The sequence below is a fragment of the Nanorana parkeri genome, unplaced genomic scaffold (genome assembly GCF_000935625.1).
Source record: "Nanorana parkeri isolate BGI_ZX_2015 unplaced genomic scaffold, ASM93562v1 scaffold77, whole genome shotgun sequence".
NCBI classification, from domain to species: Eukaryota; Metazoa; Chordata; class Amphibia; order Anura; family Dicroglossidae; genus Nanorana; species Nanorana parkeri.
Genome location: NW_017306345.1, coordinates 2301475 through 2327703, shown reverse-complemented (window position 1 = coordinate 2327703; position 26229 = coordinate 2301475). Strand labels below are relative to the sequence as shown.

The following is a 26229-nucleotide window of genomic DNA, read 5'->3' as shown; positions in this document are numbered from 1 at the left end:
TCACACACAGATTTTAGAAAAAATGATGCTGGTGGGAAAGTTGTTATTTAGAACTTCTTATGAAGACAGTCTGATAACAGCATGTCCAGGTGTTATTAACTTATGTGGTTTCCCAAATATTGAACCATTGCTTTTCAACTGCAAAGGACCTTCCAAAGCCATGATTTAGGCATGGTTACCTGTAAGCACTAGACTATCTGACTATATCATTGCATATTCTCAAGTGCATAGAATTTAGTGGTCATGTGATTCTAACCAAAAACTGTCCCATAAATAAGGTAACAAGATTCCTGGGTCCTAGTTTGCAGTGATCTCATTACCAGGCACTGTACAAAAAAAAACAAAAAAACGAGGATCCCAGGTCCTATAGTTCATGATGTCACAGACCATCAACCTCATCAATGCTGAAGCTGCTTCTTCTGCTGCTAGCTTTAGAGGTTCCAGGGGAAAGGGTAGACATAAGTGGATCACATGTCATCATAGGATCAGAGCTTAGCATGGTGTCTTCCAAAAGCATGAGATCGAGCTCTGACTTGGAAATTGCAGGGAAAGAAGTGTCTGCACAGGCGCTGTTTTGGTATCCAACACCTGCAGAAAAGTCCACTACATGCTGGTATGTAGTCTGCTGAGGAACTCCGAGCTGCTGCTGCTGAACACCTGTCATAGGATCTGGTTCATGCTTGGCGGCATCAGTGTGGTTTACCCCATGAGGAGAAGTTGAAGAAAGGCCATGTGCCTGTGCCTGCAGTTCCAGCTCCTTAAACATAAAGTATAATAATTATTGTGACATGTTTGTCATTGATTGTAAAGACATGGCAAATACATACAGTATTACTACAGGCACTATTTTTAATGTGGTAAAGTCTTTCATGTATTTGTGTATGTAAAAAAATTGGTTGATATAGATGTGTATTCTAAAGAGAATTATACTTAATGTTAAAAGATATTTTATTTACCTGGATCCGAAGCCACAGCTGTTTGTTGGCCTGTTGCAGATGCTTGGAATGAACCTCCAAGTCTCGGCTCCGATGTTGCTCTTTCTGCATATGTTTAATATAATCCACAGAGGCTCTCAAGATTGTCCCTTTATTCCAACGTGTTTCACTAGGATACAGTAGAGAAAAGATGCCTTAATATGCTAAGCATGCCTACTCAATATATACAGTATCAGTCATCACATTTAAAAAGGAACTTCACCCTCATCTTTAAAACGACAAAAACGTCACATTTAGAAATGTTTAGCAATGACAATCTACAAACAGATACTTGCATTCTTTTTATTCTTTGCATACCTTATTTTTCTTTTCCTCCCCGTTCCTCTTACGGAGGTCATTTTTACTAAGGGCAGATTAATATATGTCCCTTTTCTTCCCGGAACTCTGGCACATGTGACTAGATCCTCTCAGGGAAGGAAAATGCCTTTCCTTGAGATTTACAAGATTATGCAGTTTAAAGATGAGATTTCCTAGCACTGTGATATAACCTTCCCAAGATAGCACAAAACTACTTAGGCACAGGCTACATCACTAATGCCTAAGAGTACCAGGAAAAACTAATTAAGTAATTGTAAGTAATATAAAAAAGTTTATTTAACTAACAAATGTAAGATGATTTGATATCAGCGTGCAGAGCTGACTGTGGATGTGATTTTTAGTGAAAGGTCTGCTTTAAAGCCTTTCTACGGATGGGATCTCTCTCACTTATCTACGAAAGGGTATGAGGGTGAGAGGGGGTGAAGCTATGCTCCTTCTCTGCATAAGACACCAATGAAGACCCAACAAGAGACCCACCACAGGACACTTTTAACATCACAGGAACCTGAAAGGTATATGTTAGAAAACCTAGAAATATTTTTATAATGTATATCAGGCAAGAATGGGACAACATTCCTCTCCCAAACCTCCAGCAACTGGTCTCCTCAGTTCCCAGATGTTTACAGAGTGTTGTTAAAAGAAGAGGGGATGCTACACTGTGGTAAACATGACCCTGTCCCAACTTTTTGGAGATGTGTTGCTGCCATCAATTCCAAAATTACCTTTTTTTTTCTTAAAATGGTACATTTTCTCAGATTAAACATTTTACATGTTTTCTATTTTCTATTGTGAATAAAATATGGGTTTATGAGATTTGCAAATCATTGCATTCTATTTTTATGTAGATTTTACACAGCGTCCCAACTTTTTGGGAATTGGCGTTGTATAAGCAGCAAATCGGTGGCCCTTTAGGAAAAGTAAATATATTCCCTCTTCTTTTAGTAAGTTTGCTTTTGCATACAAGTAACCCTGTACTGAGAAGATCACTCTAAAGAAGCTGCTTGGCTGAAAGCTTTCTAAATACTTTGCAAACATTTGTCATACACATTGCTATTCTATAAGCTAAAACTTGCATGTACAAGGATTAAGCGACACTCCCCCACCCCTAATTTAGAAGGCCTAATTTGAAATATAACATGTTACTTTGTGATCTTTTTCAATGTTGAAAAATAACGTGTTTTTTTGTGTGAGACTCACAGGTCATTTGTTTTTGGAATTAAAGTGCCCAGCTCCTTTATACGATCATTAATGTTGAATCTTCTCCTTCGTTCAACTAAAAGACACATAAAAACACACCAAAAAAACATGAAATGGATCATAATAAAATATGAAAAATATTTGTACTGTGACACGGGAATCAGATAAAATGTATTGGAAATGTCACAGACGCTATGTTATATAACTCACTCATGTTATGTGTATCCTTTTTCTGACGTTCACGAACAAGAGCACGATTTTCTGCATCTGTGGGGAAACCACAGCAAATTGAGAACAACACCAAACATGAGACAATTACATGAGCCAATAGTGCCAGTGTAGCACTGATAATCAATATTTAGCACTTTATTACTGGGCACTGCATGCCACAATGCATACTGACAATGCTAAATTTGGTCTGGGCATGTACGTATCAATGACCTCTGGTCATTAAAGGGATTAAGAGAGTGCCGCAAAAAGATTGATATTCCTCACTCTGCAGCTAGAACAGTAACACACAATGGCAAGTGAATCTCACCAATTAAGTTATTTCATTATTTCAGAGATAAAATGACAGCGGTTGACCTAGGATGCTAATTCCCATCCATGCCCTATAGTGTTGAACTTTCAGTTAACATTATAGTAGTCAGAAAAAGGGTAAAGTAAAATGAAATTTTGTTACCTGATAACTCCCTCTTTATTGGCAAGTCTGCTGGGCATGAATTGCTGGTGATGCCAACAATGGTATCACTAATGCGTGGACTATCAGAATAGAGCCCCAAATGACTACTGGAAAATGGCAGCTGCACAGAAAATGAAAAAAAAGAAAGAAGGAATGGTTGAATGAAACAAATAAGGTCTAAGTCTGAGTTCTTGTACTTGCAGATACAAGAAAGCACATAAATGGTATAAATATTCATACCGTATTTGGCATGGAAAGGGCAGGTTCAGTGCATCCATACATATCATCTAGGCTAATTATGCTATCAAGGACATCATCCATCTGCAAAGCAGGAAAACGTATAATTTTAAAAGCAATGACATGAATTACATTTGGTAACATTATTACCTTATGGTAACATTAATTTATTTTGCATACAAAACACCAGTTGGAATTTCCCTTGTTAGTGTGGATTGTATGTATTAAACTGAGGTTAAAATAGTGAAGTGGGCATGATTGGCTCCACGTTTCTCCCTTTTTTTAATTAGAGTATATCTATATTGAAAACATTTCCAGTGAGAGGAGTTCCCTCACTTTGGAAAAACCTATATTTCCTCTTGCATCTCTGGATCAGGAAATGAAAGGAAATCTGGCAAAGGTGGTACATTTACAAAAAATAAATAAATACAGTAAATAACTGACTTGCCTTCTGTATCTAAAGGGGAAACATTTTGGCTATAGATACACTTTACTGAGGATTTAAGTGTGTCAAGCCAAAACATTTTTTTTACCTTTAAATATAGTGAGGAAGGATAAGAACCCCCTCCCTGGTTACTGATATCACGGTCTCTGTTAGAGTAAGTTTCCTAAGGTAAGGGAAAATTGGCAACAGGAACACAGACAGAAATCCAACAGGGGTTCAAGCCTCTCCCATTCATATGGCATAGAAATATCTCCGATTTAATATTTCCAGCCAGTAGGTAGAGCTCTAGGTAGTTTACCTAGCTAATCCTAACTCCTTTGCTGAAAAAAAACAGTTATTTACAGACTAGAGTACGTGAAACTCAGATTTTTCACAAAGCTGAATGAGTCAGGGACACCCTCCTTCCCCCCTGCTTGCTACCGCTCCAAACAGAGTTTTAATAAGAAACGTCTGAATGAAAAATATGATTTTTTCCTTATCGTAAAATAATTTTCCATGTCCTTGTCTATTGAGGGATACAGGTATTCTTAGTATTCCTAGTCTGTCTGGTCACACTGCCACTTGCAGGAGAAATGGACACTGGCAATACAAAAGTCATTGGCCAGCACAGTATAACATTGCCCACAACCATAAATTTTGTAGTAAAGCAAGAAAATAAATAAAGAGAGGAGGGACCTGTGTCCCTCAATGGACTTCAAGAAAATTATTTTACAGTAAGTACAAAAAATAGGATTTTTGCTCTTACTGTAAAATCTTTTTCCTGGCATTAGATGTGTGGATTATGCAGCTGACTTCAGTAGGATCACACTGGCAAAAAAATGTGAAGGTCCGCACATCATATCCCTAACCGTCATGCCTCGGATTTTTGAGTAAGGAGTACATAGAATCAAGACACAGTGGGGTGGGACCTGTTTCCCTCAATGGACTCTAAGAAAAAGATTTTACAGTAAGAAAAAATATATTATTTTCTTCCATTGCAGGACACAGGACATCTCCAAGCGATGAAACTTCAGGGGTGGGCAGCAGCCACTCAGAGATCCAATGGATGTGGAATCCAGGTACTAAATATCCAGAGGAAGATGTTGGCTAAAGGACAAGAGAAATTGTTGAGGAGCAATGGGGAATTTCCCCTGCAAGGGAGGGCACTAAGAAAGACCCAAGGCAGGTCTGGAACACCACCGGGGGAAGACTGCCATAGAAGGGTATAGACAGAGTCGAGGACAACTAAACAAGCACTAAAAGAAAACAACAGGTGTAAATAACAGGGACCAACAGCAAATGGGTCAATAATGGAAGGAGATGAGGTAAAGGCCAAAACCTAGGCAATCCATCCTTAACTGAAGGAAGGTGAAATCCAAGAAGAAACAGGGCCACAGTAGAAAAAGGCAGGGATAGATCCTCTAACACACACCAATAGCTGACAGAAAGGTATGATAGTTCAAACTATAGCTAAAAGTAGGGAAACTTCATCTAGCAACTAAGACCCAAATGAACCTCTAGACAAACAAGAAACCTGTGAGAAATAGAGCGTAAGTCTCAAAATAGAGAAGAACTCTCGCTGAAGGAGGGAAATAAATAGGCAGAAGTCTTGAAACAGAGTTTGAGACCTGCAAAAAGTAGTATGAACACTATGAAAAAGCTAACGCCGTGCGGCACAAGGAACAAACATAAGTAGAACAATGAACTCTCAGATGGTTTCTCCAGAAGGGTTGTACACAATTCAGAGAAGAGAAAGGGGAGTCAATAGGAAGTTTCACTAAAAAATCCAGATAGGAGCTAAATCCTGCTCTTCCTGTGTCACAATGCTGCCCCTAAAAGGAGACAGATAACAAGGTCATCCTCAAGGAGGAGCAACTCTTTTATGCCTGGAGTCTGTAGAGTATGAATTTGGTATATTCGGGAGCCAAGGTCGCACAATAAAATGTGTAAACCTCAAAAAAGACATCTAGTGATAGAGTCAGAGGTCAGAAAATCGGGCACAGAGAAACTGTAGAATGATTCTGAGCACAGGAATAGGGCTCTAGCTCTACCACTGGGGTACAGTACAATAACTGGTAAACATTATGGCAGTATTGAAAGTCCACACAAGTAATCACTGGAAAATGGGTATACCGAGGTAAACCTTTGCTCCTAGAAATTAAAGTGCTCTAATAACCCAAACGACCCAGCACAATATAGAGTGCAGTGCTTGAAGGAAAATACCAAGATATCTTCGCTATTTCATGAGATCAATTAAAACAGGAAAATCTTCTATACTGGCATATGGAGAGAATGCCTTTACTCCCAATAATGGCTCATATTGCTAATACACTTAATCAATGCAGAGTGTGGTGTGTGAAGGTAACACACTTAGATGCCTTTGATAAACCCTGAGGTAAATTAAACAGGAAAATACCAAAACTGAGCATACTGATATAAGACTTTTTCTCCTAATACTGAAAACACTCAGCTTGCTAATTGATTTAGCGTAATTTATACTTCCTGTAGTCAATTCACAACGGAAAATATCAGAAACCTATAATGCTGAGGTAACCCTTCTTGCTCATATTAATGAGAGCCCGCATAGCTAAAGGATTCAGAATAATGTGGAACAAAGCTATCAAAGGTAACATACTAGGAAGCCTTCAACATTTCCTGAAGTTAAAATGTTCAGGAAAATAACAGAGATTGGGATACAGTATAGACAGAACCACTTTTCTGATACTGGGTAGTGCACCACGGCTAACTCACCAGTAGCATTAGGTCTGGATAGCATCAATGCAATGTAGACATGACCAACCAAAGGATCTGTGTCACAGGGAAGCTATAGACTTGGTGACAACCACTGTTCCAATTGAATTGTGCTCTGCTGTTAACTTATACAGTACATATTTAGACATTTGGAAGATGGTCTGCCTGAGACACCTAGAAATGGTGAACCGAAAAGCCAGTGTACAGCACCCTTACAGAGTTCATCTGGAAAACAAATTGAATAGGTCTTCTTTAAAGAAACAGTAGCTGCGAAATAGACTTTCACATCCTAAACCACATCCAGACAATAGAGTAACATTTTCTTTTTGTTGAGATGGAGCCGTAAAAGAGGGATGGGAGAACAATGTTCCGATTAAAAATGTAAAAGACAGGATAAGGCCATCCATCTTAGACACTTGCCTTTTAGAAGTGGCGTCTACAATAAACACCACTTTGGGTTTACAGAGTGTCTTTGAAGCACAGGAGAGAACCAGATTCAGGTCCCATGGAGGCTCAGGGGAACAAACAAGGGAGGTTCGATGGGAAACCCCCTGTACAATTGTCTAAATCAAGGAGTGAAAACCAACGGTCTCAGAAACATCAGGCTCATTACTCTAATGTAGAAGCTGAGCGTCAGGTGACTTCTGGATTGGAAAGCGAGGATCTGAGACCAGAAACTGTGAACTTTCTTCTGTGGAAGAAACACTCCGGGCTGTGCTGTGTCCAGGCCTAGAACCAGATTGATTTCAGCAGTAATTTCTGAAGGTTTATGACCACTACGATTTCTGGAAAGTAAAAGCTATGTTGTCCAACAAAGCCTGCCCTGTTTTCTCAACAGTAGGTTGTCTACATGGTATTCCACATTGCAGATTGCACAAAAAGGCAGCTGGGCTAATACTAGGGCCAGCACTCGGGTCTTGGTGAAGACCAGAGGTACAGACGAGAGGCCAAAAAGGGAAAAGGCCATGAACTGGTAGTGCAGGAGCCCCACAGCAGAGCATAGGAATCGCTGATGCGCTGGAAAGATAAGGACATGTAGATAGGGATCATTTCTGTCCAAAGCAATCAGAAAGTCTCTCTGGCGAAGATAGATGATGACAGATATGATTCTATGTGGTATTTCCAGATTCACAAGTTCTAAAGACATTCAGGACTGAACAAGTTGGAGTAAAACTTGAAACTGTTCTCCCACAGGGCATGGGGCAATGACATCTTGATCCAGTAGAACCGAGAGGACTCGATGAAGATGTGCTAATCTATGTGATGACACAGAAAAATTGGAGGTGAAAAAACGAGCAGGGGTAGGGAGCAAAACTCCAGTTTTTAGCCCTGGGATACTTTCTCCTCCACCCAAGTGTCAAAGATGCAAGTTGTCCAACTGTCCACAAAAGTAAACAAACATTCCCCCAGTGAGGAAAATGGGGGCGCACCTTCAAATCAAGTAAGGCTTGAAAGACACTTACAGGGGGACTGGAAACAAGGCTTGGAGGGAGAGTTTGTCATGTGCCTAGGGGTAGAACAACCAAGGCCAGTGATAGAACATGGAGCAAGAGCCGAATAATAGCTGCAGACCGAAATCGGTCAAAACGATTCTTCTTCCAGAGATATAATAGATATATATAGAGAGATATAATATATAATAGAGGTAGAAATAATGCACTTCTAATATCAGATCTGTAGGTGAATTCTAACTAAACCAGAGAAGTCCAGCATGTCCAAGTAGGATTTAGGGGAAAAAATTGGACCATGGGTAAGAGATGGTCCCCAGCAGTTCATTTGCATAGATAGAAGTGAAGACCAATAATGCAAAGCAAAGGGTAATACCCAAAGTAATCCCCTAACTGTCCCGATATACTACAAAATCAAAGGCAACGAGTAAGCTTTAATAGGAATCCAGCCAGCACCACTTTCCCTAAAAATGCTTGGTGGCTACAGAGAACTGCTAGAAAGTAATCCACTGATGGCTCAGAAGTGACAGGCGGAAGCAATGTGTTGAGAACATCAGAGTCATCATCTGCATCAGGGTAGGTGGTGCTGCTTGGGAAAAACTTTCACATAAAAATCCACAGCAGTTTTTACAAACAGCCAGGGTAGCCTTTTAAAACTAGATTCAGCAAACACAAACTGATTGTGGCCTAGATTAGCATGGGGCCTTTGCTTTCTAAGCCCAGAGAAGCTGTACTTGAGCATACAGTAGAGTGGCTATTTAGCACCAAGCTTCCTAATATATTCAAACTCATGGTTCACAGTAGACTCCAAATTCTTTAAGTGGAAGTGTGATATTTTGAGATCCATTTTCTCCTTGCAGCAAGGCTCCATGTCCAATGGTTCCGTTTTAATCTGATGCCTTTCAGCGGCGTGTACTGTAAATTCTGTTCTTGGAGAGCAGCTGAAAAGTGCATGCACTCACTCCTGTACAGGCTTCCTACTGAGGGGGCATTAAAAGTAAACAGCAACATTTCCCTTGGGTGCCCATAGTAGAAAAAATAAGAAGAGGGCTCCCCCAAGTGTCTAACTTGCAAAGTACATAAGCAAACCTCTTATAAATTAGAAATTAACTCCTCACACCGAATGAGCAATAAACTACAGATGCTACTGGAGAAAACAGCCTCAGTACCCAAAACAGAAGACCTCAACCTAGCATGGGTCTGATAGCAAGTAATGTGGAGACTATGTCAAAACACCTCTTAATAACACAAAATAGTGATTTGCAGGAGGGAAAGAGAGCAGACATTTATGTTCTCAGACAGCCGCCACAGCTAAGGGGCATTTATTTACAAACTGCAGACAGAAAGGGTTCATGTTGAATTAAGTTAGGTCCATAAGTCCTTTTCAATTAGAAGTATCCTGTGTTGACCAAAATGTTCATTTAGTGAAATACATTTCTGGAAGATATAATGATTTTTTTTGATGAATTACATCAAATGATCTAATTGTTATGCGTTTGGCAGCATTAAGTCAAAATCACAGTACCAAACAGCTCCTATGTTAAAGGAGAACTATGAGGTGAGTCTCATCCACTCATCCTCATAGTTCGAGCCGACGTGTGACAATGAAACTGCCACAGGTTGGCTCTATAGATCAGGAAGTGAGCGAACACATACCGTTGCTCGTTCACTTTCTGATCATCTCCCTGCAGAGAGGAGTGACTGTCAGTCACGGCTCCCAGCAGGGATTTCCCCCCCCCCCCTGCCGCTCCGTTCCTCCAGCGCTGAGTGTAGAAATGGACGGGGAGGCGGCGGGCACAGCCGGCTCTGCCACTAGAAAAGCAGAGCCAGCTGTCAATCAGCCAGCTGGGTGGATCTCGACAGCATTGTCGGGATCTGTCCTGGCTGCGGCGATCTCGGTATATAGTGAGCAATAGCTCGCTATATACTGAGCTTTGGGTCATGGGAGGAGGTTAGAATATGTCCTCCCGTGACCCTTAAGAGAACTATGGGATAAAAAGGTCACCCCATAGTTTTCTTTTAAGGAATGATGGAGATCGTCATTAAAGTATAACTCCAGTCAAAACTTTTTTCAACTTTCATTTAACTTTTAGGCCCCATTCACACACGAATCTGCCTGCACAGACAGCTCCGTGCTGCATGCAGGGCCGTACCAAGCAGCTGGCGGGAAGGACAGGTGCTGCGTGTGATTAGTACGCAGCCCCCGTCCTCTATGGGCTACGTGGCCGTACGCCCCCTATGCTCACCTCAATTGCAGGTCCGTAGGGGTGCGGGTTTTCTGGCCAGGACGCATACAGAATCCATACTGGCGCCGTATAAATACGCTCACCCGCACCCCTACGGACCTGCAATTGAGGTGAGCGTAGGTGGGCGTACGGCCGCGTAGCCCCATAGAGAACGGGGGCTGCGTACTAAATACACGCAGCACCTGTCCTTCCCGGCAGCTGCTTGGTACGGCCCCGCACGCAGCACAGAGCTGTACGTGCAGGCCGATTCGTGTGTGAATGGGGCCTTAGCATGTCATTTTAACAGATGGATGCATGGAACACCTGTGCCTCCCTGCAGCCCCCTGCATGGATGTACAGATCTGTGCACCGTGAATGACCCTTCTAACCATATATAAAAAAAGTAAATTTCTCTTTAAATAGATTTACCATAGTCCAGTGGTAGGCAACCTCAGTACTCCAGCTGTGGCTAAACTATAAGTCCACTGCAGCACCCTGACAGCCACAGGCATAACTTCCATAGGCATAATAGGAGTTGTAGTTTCACCAATGTTGTTTTCTACCCAAGCTATACTCGATCACTCGATCTTTGCTTCTAGATATTCTTGCCATTAGTGAGATTTGCCACAGCATATACACGCTTATTGTCCTCATAATACCATCCCACTTTATGAAGGAGAAAATTATGTTGCATCTCATGTGGTGAGATGCAACATCATTTACATTGCAGTGGTGAGATTATGTGGTGAGATGCAACATCATTTACATTGCAGATATGTGGCCTGCTCCAGTTCCCTGTCGCAGCGACTCCCCGAACTGCCAGACAGGGAGCTGGCACATAATCTTCAACCTAAGTCCTGATGGACTACACGTCCCTTGAGCACTTGTGCAATGCATGCTTATGTTTTAAAGATTTTCTACTGGTCTCTCTTCCCTCATATTCCCAAGGTGGAGGACATGCAGAAAAGTGAGCTAAAAATAACTTTTTTCCCCAATTAAAATTTTTGTATATCAATAAACTTTATTGTCCATTTTGTACTACGGCTGCATAAGGCATCGCCTGTAATAGAGATGGCTATAGCACAAAGCCATCCCTTTTTCTCCAAGGTGAAGGGCAGATGTGTGTTGTATCCCCAGTGCACAGCCACTCCGCTTCTGCCAAGGAAGAAGACATAAGGGGTTAGTTGTGAGGGCTCTGATGGTGAGTCCACAAGCATGGACATTGCATCAAATATAATGGCATGGGGCACTGTGTGTATAGAGTGGTATGAGGCACCAAATATAATAGAGATGTATTAAAAACTATGCTATTAGAGATCCATTGGCATAGCGGACATGCATGCAGCGGAGATAAAGTGACAAAGGAGAGGGGAGGGTGGAACATAGCCAGAAAATCATGTGTTGCATTGCCTGTCAAAGCTCTCACCACATGAGATGCAAAATCATTTTCTCCTTCATAAAGTGGGACAATAGAAATGGCGTGTATATGCTGTAGCAAATCTCACTAGTGGCAAGGATACTAGGGAGTAAACAGTGTGCACTGCAAAGAAGATCTAATTGGATACTTCACATGGATACGTCTAGTAAAGTGCACATCTAATTGGTGGTACTGGGAAGTTAGCTGTGCATATTGAGAGGTAGGTCCCACTGGTCTCTCCCCCTGCCCTTCACTTTCTCTGTGTGCAGAACACATATATTTCTGGAAATATAAGTATTATGGGTGAAGACACTGATATAATTTGCAGAAAGCAGGACTTCCTTCAATGTACTTACTTCACGTTCTGGATTAGAGCACAAGTTCATTCTGGCCATGGGACTGTTAGGTGCGCTGTTTCCTGCTGATGATGAAAGGAGAGTAGTGCGGTTTGCAGGAGATGGAGGAGCAGGTGGGGGTTTAGGAGACAGCCTGTGTGGACTAAGATGAGCAGCAAACTTGTTGCCATAGGTATCTGACAGATAATCGCGAACCTTCTTGTCTCGGGACTGCTGCAGGTGGTAAGTTGTTGGGTTCTCAAGGTGAGTCTGCACCTGTATAAAATATAACATTTTTAATATGAAATGTATACTAACACGCACACACACAAGTTTATCAACCCTTAACAATGTTATGGATACCTGCATGCATCTCTAAAATGTGATTGGATCTTTACATAAGTCATATTAATAGCAGTCTTAATTACCAGAGGACGCATACATACATACATACATACATACATACAGTATGTTAACCTCTAGGATCAGGACATCTTCAAAGGAGAGAAGCTAAAGTCAGATATTTGTTATTGGGGTGTTTTCCATTCAGTTCAGCTGTGGGGTGGACCTGCCTTATTGTAAAAAATATATAGTGGCATAGTGGTTAGCGCTTCTGCCTTGCAGCACTGGGGGTCCCTGGTTCTAATCCTGGCCAGGTTACTATCTGCAAAGGAGTTTGCATGTTCTCCCTGTGCTTGCGTGGGTTTCCTCCGGGTACTTCGGTTTTCTTCCACACACTCCGAAGGCATGCGGGTAGGTTAATTGGCTCCCGTCTAAATTGGCCCTGTATGTGAGATGGGGACCTTAGATTGTAAGCTCCTGGAGGGCTGGGACTGATGTGAATGTGCAACTACATAAAGCGCTGTGTAAATTGTCGGCGCTATATAAATACCTGTAATAAATATATATGTCTGTTTATATGACCTTCCCAACACAATTACAATAAAGTGCACTATGGCCCAATTAAAAGAGATTTTAGAAAAATCAGAGGAAGAGTTGTTCTAGATCTGGAAAAGGTTACGAAAGGATCTGAAAAATACTTGGGCTATATTTGCGATGTTATAGAAAACAGCAGTACATTGAAAATCTACCTTTTACCTGTAACTACTCCTTTAAAAAAGCATTACACTGGTTATGTGAGTGTGCCTAGCCACTCCTGTGCCTACAGTTTCATAGATGTATATCTGCAGTGTGAGATTAAGGCACTGGTGCCTCAGACCAGGGCCGGTGCAAGGATTATTTCCTACACAGGCGAAGATGCTTCAAAAACATTTTTTTTTAAAGGTTTGTGCTTTCGGTTTCGGCCTGGCATTTTATTTTTCGTTTCGGTTTTGAAATTTCCTTTTTGGTGCATTTCGAATTTTTAACTTTTTTATCACTTTATTTTTTTTTTTAAGCATGTAATTTTTATTGAGTTTTTAGTGCAAATACATATGAAAAGGACATCATACCGGTAGTAACCCGGTACACGCACAGTATAGTATAGATCAGGTGTTATACACGGTTACAGATTTATACAGGTCAACAAAGAAGATAAGATAAACAGCTATGACATCATGACATCATCAATAGGTCATTATAGCCACCATTTAACAAACCATAAACTGAGTGGTGGTTCACAAAAAGAGAGAAGAGGACAAACACATAGACAAACATATAATGCGTCATCGTAGGGTTCGAAAGGGCCTATTGTAGGAGTGCACCAGATAGGAGTGGATCAACATTGAAGATGGGACAATGGGACAAGGTGTATGTCAAGGGTCGAGGAACGTCGGACATAGGAGTAAAACAAGAAAAGAGAACAGGTTCTCCACCATCTTGGTTCACAAGTAATCAGCGCAGCAGCGCAGTACCTGGCGGGAGGGTATCGCTAGCAATGGTATTATAAGACATCTAAAGCTCCCAAGGAGCCATCTAATTTGGCTATATCGTACCATTTTTTAATTTTTTTTACTTTATTAAATATGTATTTATCTGATTATCTTTTTATAATTTTTTTATCTTATTTTTTTTATTGTTTATATGTTTTTTTTTTCTTATTACTTGTTTTTTAATCTTACTATCTTTTACTTTTTATCATTTTTATTATTATGTTTTACTTATTTTTTCATAATTTTTATTTATTTTATGTTTTATCAAATTTTTTTATAAATAAAAAAAATGTTTCACTTAACTTTATTGCTATCACACAGGAGAAAACAATCCCCTGTGTGATAGCATATGGAGGTGACAGGTACTCTTTATTGACCCTGTCACCTCCAATACAGGAGTTCTAGCACAATACTGTGCCAGAACTCTTGTGACAGCTGAGAGGAAGGGCTGCGAGTGCAGCTCTTCCCTCACTGTCTCCTGCAAGGAACAAGAGAAAGGTAGCTGGGAGGGGGTATTGCAGATGAGAACTTCCTGGCGGGGGATGGGGAGGGGGGCGCGCGGGTCTCACCTCATCAAAAGGATCCCTGCCGCTGCTCTGCTCTTCATATCGGCGCTGATCACATCTCTCTGCGCTCCCTCTCTTCTCTCCTCCTGGCCGCTCTGAAGCTGCAGCGACCGGGAGTAGAGAGAGAGGGAGCGCAGATAGATGTGATCACCGCGGCGACCTTCTTAAAGGGCCGACCTCCCAGTCGCATCTTTCCGCCCCCCACAGCGGCGCCCCCCGGCAGATGCTTGAGCTGCCTATATGGTAGCGCCGGCCCTGCCTCAGACTGCTAGTCTCAGAAGGAGATTAGGAGCTAGGAGATTTGGAGCAAAATTTGATGATGCCACTGCTGTGCTGCTCACTGCTTTCCTTGCTGAAGGCTTTGACATAAGGATAAAAAGCCCTGCCTCTACCAATATGGCTGCCTCCACAAAGAGACGCACTGAAGAACAATGCATTGAAATGCAGTTACAGGGGAAAGCTCAGATGTAGGGAGACTACAGGTAATACTGGCGGCTAATCCATTGCCCTCTGTCAGTCTATTTTGGACAAAATTACCTGTAGGACTTCAACTGGAACAGGTGGAGGTGGCTGAAAGGAAGCAGGTGTGCTGATTGCAGGGGATGCATTGGAAGGCATAAGCTGATGATGCTGGAAATGTTGCTGATGCATACGTTCTCGCTGTTCATCCTGCTGAGCTTGCTCTCTCATGAGCTGCATGCGTAATCCAATCCGAGACGCCATGACTGCAGGAGCACAGACTGGGTAGTGGTTGACCCCTGTAAGAAACACATATTTATTGCATAAAATGACAGAATCACTCTCCAACAAAATAACTTTCTCCTCGGGTATACAGAGATCTTGTTGCATATAAATGTTATTCCATTATTTAGACACTACCTACACTACACACACACTACCTTCCTATAGAAGATGACATTTATTTATAAAATTGAGGAATAGTGTATTTTCTCCTTAAAGCCGAACTCCAGTTAAAGCTTTAGAATGTCTGTTATATTTAATGATCCTTTCTGACCTCACTGTGACCTCATTAAAATCACTTTCTGTCCCTGTGACAGCAGCACAGGAAATGGGGCAAATTGGTGTCACCAGGGTAGGAAGATACCAGCCAGCAGCACCTGACCTGATTTGTGTACCACATTTACATGAAGACAAAGCTGTCTCTCAAAATTGTCAGGGGCTGGGATCAACTAAACCAGTGTCAGAGGTGATTATAATGGTATACTTGGTATAAATTTAAAAATAACATGTTGCAATTGGTAAAGTCCCCCTGGAAATGTTAGTTTATCTCAACCTTTGTCACTAAACAGTTGAACAGCTTGATCTGCATTTAAATATTCAGAATCTTTTTTTTTTTTTTCCCCCCCGCTCAAAAGCCCCTACTGATCATCCACTAATCTTGCACTTAGCAGCTATGTATGTCCTTTTCTTTTATTGCTACCGCTGGTTTTCCTTAAGATTTAGATTAACAAAGTACACAGCTCACTGTTTGTTTTTAGCTAGAGATCAGGGAAATTCTAGCATATAAAACACCTAAAGGACTTTGCAAAGAATGTTAATAGAAGAGGGAGTGGTGGATATCACTTTTATAAAAAAAACAAATATTTTGCTCGTTGAAGAACTGTTTGAACAGTAAAATGTACTTTTTCCAATAGTGTGAGTCAGCATGTGTTACTTTAGCTGACACATGCTGGTTTTATAGTTGAGAACTGTGCGATCACAAACCACTGATCTCTCAGCTGACTGAGTGACTGTCAGTCACCACACCCCACAGGGATTCCCCTTCCCCTCTCTCTGTTCCTCATGACCTTAATGGAGGGACAGACAGGGATGGGGACAGGCACAGCTGGCCCTGGCTCTAAAGAGGCAAAGACAGCTGCAATCAGGTAGTTTGGGTCACAGAAGCACATTAGGAAATGTACTCCTGTAATCCAAAAGAGAACTAATGCCAAAAAAAAAGCTTTGACTATAGTTCTCTTTTAAATATTTATACATAGCACTATACGTTTTAAATGCTTTCTGATTATGAATTCATTATGAGTCCATTTTTTGACAATGTATTTTTTTTCGTTTATCTGACCCCCCAGATCACCAGAGTAGAAGCGAGGCTGAACTAGTTCCAAGGTTCTCCTCTAACCATCTCTGTTTACTCCATATTGGCACTCCCTTAAAATATGCTTCATAAATATAAGTAGTAGTAGACAGGAGAGGGATCACTTTGATGTATTTGGGCATTTTAAAGCCCAACTCCACCTTTGTTATTACATATAAAGAAGTAGCCCAGTAGTGGCAAAAATAAAAAAAAATGCATTCATTGCCACACTCACCTCTTCTCTGATGCTGTTACTCAAATACTCCCCACTCTGCAATCCAGCACCCAACATCATCCAACCCACTTCCTGTGACTCCTAGCGATCATGGACACATGATGCCAGTCTGGGATCACAGTATTTCTGTATTAAACTGTGTTTACACAACAATATGGGAGTGCAGCTCTGTTCTGGAGTAAAGACCCCCAATGTTGGAGGAGAACAGGAGCCATGTTGTCACCCGACTGGCAAGAACTAATGCACGTGTGCAATCGCACTCCTGACGGTGAATCCCAATGTTCATGGTGGGTGCTGTAGTGATGAGCTGATGGCGCCGCAATCATAAGTTATGTATAGAAGAGTCACCGGTACACCTACTGTGATATAACTTTTTCCTTTATTGACAGAAGTAAAACATATCACAAATCAAACGTTTCGGGGCCACAAAGGGTCCCTTCATCAGGTAAACAACGTGACATAGCCTGATGAAGGGACCTTTTGTGGCCCTGAAACATCATTTGCTTTGTGATATGTGTGACTTGAGTCAATAAAAGACGAAGTTATATCTCATTTGTTTAAGTTCGAAAGAATGTTAAAGTTACGCGTTTTCTGGTTCTGAAAACCGCAATGAGGTTTAAACAAGTTTAAAATATATATATATATATATAATATAGGAGCATTGAAAGCATTATACGGTCTGATTTGAGAACCTGCAGTTGACAGGCATCTTAGGTACCAGTCTAATTGGAGCTATAAAGAACATCTAGCTCTGAAATAATTAGGGGCGATAAAAAAAATTCTGATCAAGTACGCAGATATGTGTAAAGCAGTGAAAGTTTTGAACTATACTGATTACAGGGCTGTAATATATTATCCACACTGGCTGACAACAAAAATTTTCAGGATGTACCTGGGGACCCTATAAGAGGGACTGTGAACAAGTTGAGAGCCTATATTAATATTGGATCTACCCACATGTAGTTTACTCAAGATATCGCCAGAAATGTACCGAGCACCCTGTGATCTGTAGATTACCGAAAATTAATAACGTGATTAATGCCTACAATTCAGACTCTACTGTAAATGATAGGGATTCTGCTACTCAACCACTAAATAAATGGCTGGACTTATCTATAACCATGTTTGTAATATTCCTGCATTTATATGCAACAGTGGTAATTTTTACAAGTGCTATGGGGAGTTGAATATCCTGGCAGCTGCAATACCATCATGGTCACAATGGTCACTATACACTTCACTCCCTAAGTCAGAAGGCCTTAGAGCTATAGGGCCCCCCTCAGGGTCCCTCCGCTGGTTATCTGTTGGAGGACCTTGAGCTGGTACGTGAGAGCAATTTATTTTCTTTCGAAAATGAAATGTTTGAACAAAACCAGCGGACAACAATAGGCAGCCACGGCATTTTCTAAACTTTTTACGGCATATTTAGAGGAAACATTAGTCTATCCTTCTGAACCCTTCTGAAGTATGTAAAGTTGTGGAAGAGGTTTACTGATGATAGCTTTATGATTCAGGAGGGGACCAATCTGGATTTGTTTGCTTTTGTTATTTTTTGTAATTCTTTAATTTCAGGTATTATCTTTAATTTGGAGTACTCTAGGACAAGTATTATATTTTGGATGTGGAAGTCTCTGTCTGCCACAGCAAGTACAGAACTTCTTTGTTCACTAATCTTAGGAATCAGAATACTCTGCTACCTTTTGATGCCCACCCACAACATTTGGTCAAGGGTTTGCTTTGATATATTTAGCAAATTTAAACAATGTGGATACCTTGATAATACCTTGAGAATGTTCTTAGGTGAACCCTTGATAGGGCATTTGAGAGACTGGCTAACCCCTACCTAGACTGGAAATTGATAACAGACCATTATTTGGGCAGACCTATAATCAGGTACCTGACCATGACATGGAATTTCAATATTTTACAGGAAGATCAACCCTTACGTAGGGGTTAAGAATTTACCATTTTGTGTGAACAGATCAGATAAAACCATTTTCTCACCTCTAATACAAGCTGATCCTTTACAGAAATACTGTTGTCACCCCTTTAGAGTATCTAACAAAGTGGACTGTTACCATTGCTATAACTGTATTGTTTGTAATTCCAATTTTACAGGGGAAACTATCCAAAACCCGCACAAAGGTAATCCCTTTAAGGTTAGAGGATATTGGGCATGTATTTCGGCCTTTGTATGTACCTCCTTAAAAGCCTATGTTCCTTACGTTATATTGGAAAAATGGACTGGAAAAGAATATATAAACTTCTTGGAACTTCTGGAATCAAAATTAGTGTAAGAAAAAGGTTCTCTGGAAAGTCATTTCAATAAGACGGGAAAATTATGAATTTGCAAAACTCTCACCTTCCTCCAGTTCTGGTAACACTTGCACTATGTACTCAAAGGAAACTCCAGATGTGACAGAAGCAATGTCTGTTACCATGAATAGGTGGTAAGTGACAGAGGAGAACTCGTTTTGGCAGTGAAAAAGTGACCAAGTGATCAGAACGGGTAGCTCAAGGGTGGATTCCAAATAGAAACAGGTGGGTTTCATCAACAGTCTCAAAGCTTTAATTTGGAATGGCAAATTCAAACTACTAACCTAAGTAGCATGGAGGCAACAGGATACAGGTAAATACTGAGCAATGCCATGCCCCTTTTACATTTGCTGAGGCATATTAGCTTTGACAATTAAAAGAAACCGGTCATAAGAAAAACACAGAGGGCACCATTGCTGAGCTCTCATTCTAAAGATGTAAGCTGCACCGCTGTCATGCTAACTCTCTTGTTTCAAGTCATTAACTCAAAGTATGAAAACAAGTGAGTCAGCTAGACAACTCACTTTCTTTTCAGAAGTGGGCCAGCATTTGCAGCCCCTATTTGCTCTAATGACAGATAAACTGCAAAGAAAAAAAAGAACATCCTATGCCAAGGAAGGAAGAAAAGGGCTTCACATTTTTTATATTGTGATAGGACAGTTTTATGTGCACTTTAAATGACTGCATAAGGTTTGGAACAGCACGTACTCTATATAAATATATTCTGAGACAATTTGGTTTTACAGCCACCTTCAGGATGAATTGGACACTGGCAAACAACAAAAAAGCCATTGGCCAGCTTGGCATAACCCTTCCCACTCCCAGCATGCTACCGTTTTGTAAAAAAGCAGCAACAGGAATAGATCATAAACACAGAGTGGTGGGAACCCTGTTCTTTAATGATCACTAAGAAACAAAATTTATGGTAACTACATAAATCCTGTTTTCTTTCTCTCCCGTTACCCTAAGGAGAACTATGGGGAAAAACACTGACCCCATAGTTCTCCTTTAAGGGACACCTTTGAGACAAGCAGTCCAGCTGAGGGGCGGGCAACAGCAACAAAACATTAACAGGCACACATACTGTAGCAAAACAATAAAACTGGGGAATGTTTGCAGCTTTAGGTGCTGCCTGAAGGACCTTACAGCTGAAATTGGTATTAGATGAGGCTTGACCATCCACCTGGTAAAACTTATAAATCATGTGAACAGAAGACCAGTGGCAGCATTGTAACTCATTGCCAAAACGCCAAGAAGCATTTGCAGACCTAGTAGAATTCAGGAAAGGGTGAAACCTTATCCTTAAGAACATAAACTTGTACTATAATCTGTCTGAACCTTCTAGAAATGAGGGAGTGAGAAGATGGCTCCTCTTTATGGTGACCATTAGGAACGATAAAAAGAGAATGGCTATCTAGTGGAATCAGGGGCTGAGAGGTAAACTCACACAGCACAAACTACACCCAAACAGTGAAGATAAATTTCCTACTGGTGTACTGGAGCTGGGCATTAGCTTCTCCCTTTGCTTTTTTCTTTCAAAAGTCAAGAGTTAATTACTATGCACATTTACTATGTTTGTATTGGGTTTTTTTTTTAATGTTTTGTTTTTATTGGCAATAAAATGCAACACTATAGGGAAGTTTTAGCATAGATTTGACTGAGGAAATACTGTACCATGTTTGGTTGGAGATTAGGTAACTTCTCACAGCTGATATATGAATGAATGAGTCGCCCTGTCCACTTTAGATAGAGCTACTAGTATTTAATCAATTTCAAAACCAAAACAGAATAGCTAGGCTTAAGGCTTTTTAGCTAAAACACATTAGTGGTCCTGGCGACATCAAGGCTATGGCAGGCTGTATAGCAGGGCTTGCTAGCGAAAACAAGGGTTGAGAAAGGGTTTCAAGAATTTTTTTAACAGGACCTGCATCCTCAAAGGGTATGGTCAGTGATTTATTAAGGCGAGATCAGGGCCGTCTTTAAGGCAGGGCAAAAGGGGCAGCTGCCCTTGGCCCAGTCATTGCTCTGGGACCCTGTACCCCATAAACTAGTGCTAATGCTGCATCTGCACTGGCCACCTCTTCGGCATCGGGGAGGGAGCTGGCACAGCTGGCTCTGGATCTAGAGGCAGAGCCAGCTATCAACCAGGTAGCAGGGTGGATCCAGGCAATATTGTTGCGATCTTTCCGAGCTGCAGCGCGGCTCTGTGCTGTCAGAATATAGCAGGCAATATTGCATGGCGGGGCAAAATTGCATGGTGGGGGGCGGGATGTGGCAGGGGGCCCAAAGAAAATGTTTGCCCAGGGTCTAAGCAATATTAAAGACAGCCCTGGGCGAGATATAGCCAGATCGACAGTGGGGACAGCCCACTTCTTAATAAAAATCTCCTCAAACAGATATTGGTCAGTACAACATTTAGGAGGACAACATAACTTATCGGGGTTTGTCCAGTCTCCATAAAGAACAGCTTCAAGAAAGATTTATCAGACTCATCCAACAATGCACCCGCAGCCAAAGGCTCAGAGGCTGCTACAGCTCCAGGTTATCTTGTGCCCAGCCATGGGCATATTCACAAAGTCATTCTTCATAGACTAGGGGGTTATTTACTAAAGAGCCGAAGGATCCAGCTGTAGCTTCGGCTGATCCCTCGGCTCTCTTCGGCCACCTTTGCCCTTCGGTTCAGGCGAACCAAAGGGCTGCTGTAAGGGCTATTCACAATAGCCCGAACAGCAGCCGAGCAGAAATTATATGCTTCCGCTCGACTGAGCCGAAGTGACAGCCGAAGCATGGAGAAAGGTCGGCCAAAGCCGACCTATCTCCACGCAAATGACAGCTGGGCGGAGCCAGCTGTGATCTCACGGCTTCTGCTGCCCCATTCTTCTGCTGCCCCATTTCCTTCTCTGCCCCCTCCCCATGCCCCCCCCATTCTGTCGGCGGTATAAAGCCGGCATCAAGTCTCCCATCAGCGGCTGGAAACAATAGCCAGCCTGCTAATGGATATTTTAGATTGCAATAGCCAATAGTAGCCTGGCTATTCCGCCCACCTGTTAATCAGCAGAGGAGGACCTGAAGGAGAACTCTGTACTTCACCTTGAAGAGAACCTGTCACCTCCAATGTGCTATCACATAGGGGGCTTGCGAGTCCCACCATGTGATAACAATGAAGTTAAGTTAAAAAAAAAAGTTGTAACAAAAAAAAATGAAGTTGAATCAAATTAAAACTACCCCCCAAAAAATGTAAAGTCCCCCAACCCCGCAAATGCGCACATACTAACAGAAACACAAGTCGGGTGCACCTACATCCGAAACGACGATTGCGCAATAATATTCTCGTGCCATTTTTCATTGCTAATGCTAAACTGATGACTGGGCTTTTATATATCTATATATATACACACACACACATATATTATTTTTTGTCCAGTTTTGGTGTGTTCTTGTAGATAAAAAAGTTGGTTATTTTATTATATTTGCTAAGAGTTTTACAATTCACATTATTTTAAATCCATGAAACGAATTAAAATGTCTAATACAGGGCTCAAAATTTCCACTCGCCCCCTCGCAATTTGCGAGTGAAAATTGCGTGGGGGCGAGTGGAAATGAAGCCTCCTCGGGGCGGCTTCTCTCCTGTTCACCGACCTGATGACAGCGCTCCCTCGTCCGTCCGTCTAAGCAGGGGGGCGCAAGAGGGAGCACTGCCTGCTGTCAGGATGGCGGATCGGTGAGGGGGAGAGAAGCCGCGCCCGCAGCTGTCAGGATGGCCGAGCGGGGAGGAGATCGGAGCCGCTGTCATCCTGTCAGTTTCAGGATGACAGCGGCTCTGTGCGTGGCAGAGCGGGGGATCGGAAAATATCATTGATATTTACTGATCCTCCATCTGAGAAGGACAAACACTGGATCGATCGTCTGATCACTCCAGTGTTTGTAAATAACTGGGGACACATAGTATTCAGATGAAATGTGTATGTGTAATGCTCTGTGCGTTGTGCTGTGGCTGTATGTGTAATGCCCTGTGCGTTGTGCTGTGGCTGTATGTGTGTTGTGCTGTGTGCGCGTTGTGCCCTGTGTGTGTTTGTTTGTGTTATGCAGGGCAACTGGTGGCGAGTAACTTTGAAGGCCTGGCTATTAGCTCAGGACCTGAAATTTTGAGCCCTGGTCTAATACATACAGTTATTACAAAAAAAAATAAAAAAGATGGTAAAAGTCATTTTTGGTTTTGGCCTGACAAATTTTGCAGCAGGAGGTGCATTGCGGTGCCATTCATTTCAATGGCATCCCAAATACACCTCCCGTGATCTGGAACGCGCGGTACTGCAGTGCCCTGCGTTCCAGTGCAGTGCGATTTCAAAAAATATGCATACCGTTTTATTCTGAAGTAAACTTTATGTCTGTGTAACGCTGCATTTGTGTATTTTATTTTTAAATAAATGATAGTATTATTTTTTTTTCTATTTTATCCAATTAATGGAAAAAATAATCGGTCCACTAATCGATTATGAAAATAACGGTTAGTTGCAGCCCTAAATCGTGCCCAAGCGGTTCATCCTGGGAAGGTTACTTCAACAGAGCATTGCTGGAAAATCTCATCTGTATTCTCATGAGATCTCAGGGAAAGGCATTTTCCTCCCCGGAGATGATGTGCATGGTCACATGTCCTAGTCACATATGCCGGGAAGTAAAGGGAGATCTAATTACCTGCAGTTAAAATGGCCACTGTCAGAAGACTGGGGAAAAAAAGAAAAATAAGGTATGCAAAAAATAAAAAGCCAGCAATTATCTACAAGTATTTGTTTGTAGATTGTCATCACTAAACATTTCTAAAGGTGCCTTTGTTGCTATTTCGAAGATCTGGGTAAAGTTCCTCTTTAAGCGTGTTTACCATATGTAAATGGGCTTGTTCACACTAGATCCGGACCAGATCTGGATGTGTTTCTGCATATGCAGTGCAGTGCGTTCCAGTGTGGGTTTTCTTTTAGCTTAAAATGGGCTTTCAGGTGTGGTCCAGTGCGTTCCGGAGAGTTTGCATGTGTTTTTGATGCGTTTACATGCATTTTGGTGCGTTCCAGTGCAGAAAAAATAGGGCATGCAGCATTTTTCCCCCTGCACCGGAACTGACTGCACTGGTGTGAACAGAGCCCCAAAATACCATAGGAATACATTAGGACAAGCCCTAAACCCAACACACATGGTGTGAACCCAACCTAACCCAAACTTAAAATGTGCTGTTTTAAGGCTAAGTAAGGTTTACAGCGAGAGGTAAGCATGGTAGTCGTAGCCAGCATTTGCCATAATGTGCAAGAAGTATGCACACGATACTTGCACATTATGGCACACTTACCTTTGGCTGTACTCTCCTCCAGCGATGTGAGTTCCATTGCTCCCCACATCAACTCACCTTCCCAGTCTGCAGTCTTCATGCTTCATCAATTGGGCAGGCACTAATGATATAACTCCTGCGCATTATTTCAGCATCCCAGCATCTTTAAGAAACCAGGAGTTTACACTTGACTGCATATGCCGCGCAGTCAGTGTACAGATGAAAAAAAAATAGCAAGTAAGTAAAAGAGTTTTTTTGGCAGAGAAGACTTATAAATTCTCATCTACTAAAAGACCCTACCGGCTGGCAAATTTAATTTTTTGGGTTTACTTCCATGGGCTTAGGGGAGACCAAATGAGTACAGCCCTATCAATTTGTCTTAGGCTGTTTACAGCCCAGCACAGCTAAATTTAAATATTTAGTTATTCAGCTTAGGGCAAGGTGGCTACATTTCTTTTTCTGCTTTACTTTTTTTCTAACTATTATTACTGTTATGAAACAATAGAAAATGCCGCAATTTTTCTTTTGGATTTGTAGAGTTTCATAAATGGGCATTTTTATCACTAGCTTTTATTTAAAGTATCAAAAGCCTCTCTCAACGATATGTGGTTTACAAATAACAAAAAGTCAGTTCAAAGATATTTTCAACAATAATATATTCATTATTTATGAAAACTACTGTATGTTTCCACAAGAAAGTAACACAAAGTTCAAATAGCAATCACTCCGCATATGAGTTTCATCTTAAATCACATAATGTCCAATAACACAGCATGTCTGGCTCAGAAGGTCTATCATAGAACAGACCGTGACCCACTGTACAGAATGAATTGGACTAGTTACATTTTATCCAGAAGATTCTGTCCTTGCTTAAGGGGAAACACAAATTTCTACCAGCTCAGTGGACCAGAACATATGCACCTGCTACAAAACATTTTAATTTGAAGCCAACAATACTTATGCAAAAGAGAAACTTAGCAGCGGGTGCATATAGTGAAAGAGATCTTTGTACAGGAGCAATGTCCTCTTCTCTTACACTACTGACTATGTTCTGTCATGATTCCAAATCCCCAACTGTCCCCTGCTGTAATGAAAGCTAGTATACCGTATACAGAAAGAGTTACTTGGTGCTGCTTTATGCTGGTCATGTAAACACTATGCATATATCATTCCTTGTGCGTGTGTGTTTTAGTGTGGACCCTACCTCTATGGCTGGACCTGTACAGTGTGTTTATATCCAGGTAGGTGTTTACCTATATATCCCTGGATGCGTGTCAGCTGAATCTCTCTTCATAGGAAGGAGTCTGATGCTATGGGCGGGGAATCAATGCCCCAAAATAGCTCTCTTCTGCTTTAGCTCAGCCTGTTTGTATGTGACTTCTGCTTTCTTTTTGACTCAGTTTAACACCAGTGTATCTACAGACAAGAGGGGTGAAATTAGAAAATCTGGAGCAAACAAAAGCAGAGGTGGAACTCACAGAAACCAACAGGTTTCCAGGCAATACATTTCTACTGTTTCAAATTCAAATAAGCAGTAATGTAGTTGCTCTAGACAATAATGCATGAACCTTAGGTAGCTAGGTCCCAAAATATACTATGAGTTTTGGGAGGTTATTGCAGGATTTGTCAAATGTAATAAATACACCAAACAACCACACAGCCATGGACCATGAGGTGTATAAACAGTTACAAGATGCTAAAAGATGGACAATGAATGTTACTTTGTTCCGTAATGAACAGCAGTATTGTTCTTTCAATACCACTGATCCCTGAAGTAACTTCTCAAGTCTTTGCAAGATGCTA

The 26229-nt window shown here is 41.5% G+C and overlaps 1 protein-coding gene across 2 annotated transcripts; it reads right to left on the bottom strand.

The window, feature by feature from the left end:
- Positions 1–25653, bottom strand: TFEB (transcription factor EB). Of its 2 annotated transcripts, none has more exons than XM_018576783.1 (9): positions 25631–25653; positions 15004–15224; positions 12051–12305; positions 3433–3513; positions 3193–3313; positions 2721–2777; positions 2511–2586; positions 957–1104; positions 1–757 (listed from the first exon to the last, which is right to left on the bottom strand). In XM_018576783.1, the coding sequence occupies exons 2-9, from the start codon at positions 15187–15189 to the stop codon at positions 380–382; spliced, it is 1302 nt and encodes a 433-aa protein (XP_018432285.1). In that variant the 5' UTR covers positions 15190–15224; positions 25631–25653; the 3' UTR covers positions 1–379. The 2 variants fall into 2 exon arrangements, with proteins under 2 accessions (XP_018432285.1, XP_018432284.1); XM_018576782.1 differs by lacking the exon at positions 25631–25653 and adding an exon at positions 19634–19666.
- Positions 25654–26229: the final 576 nt, after the last annotated feature.

Bases quoted from the DNA above. Each gene is read 5' to 3' on its own strand.
- TFEB (XM_018576783.1), bottom strand. From the start codon at position 15,189: ATGGCGTCTCGGATTGGATTACGCATGCAGCTCATGAGAGAGCAAGCT. The intron at 2,587-2,720 runs GTGAGTTATATA...TGTGTCTTTTAG, and splicing joins AAAGGATACACATAACATGA to TTGAACGAAGGAGAAGATTC. The intron at 758-956 runs GTAAATAAAATA...TTTATGTTTAAG, and splicing joins AGCTGTGGCTTCGGATCCAG to GAGCTGGAACTGCAGGCACA.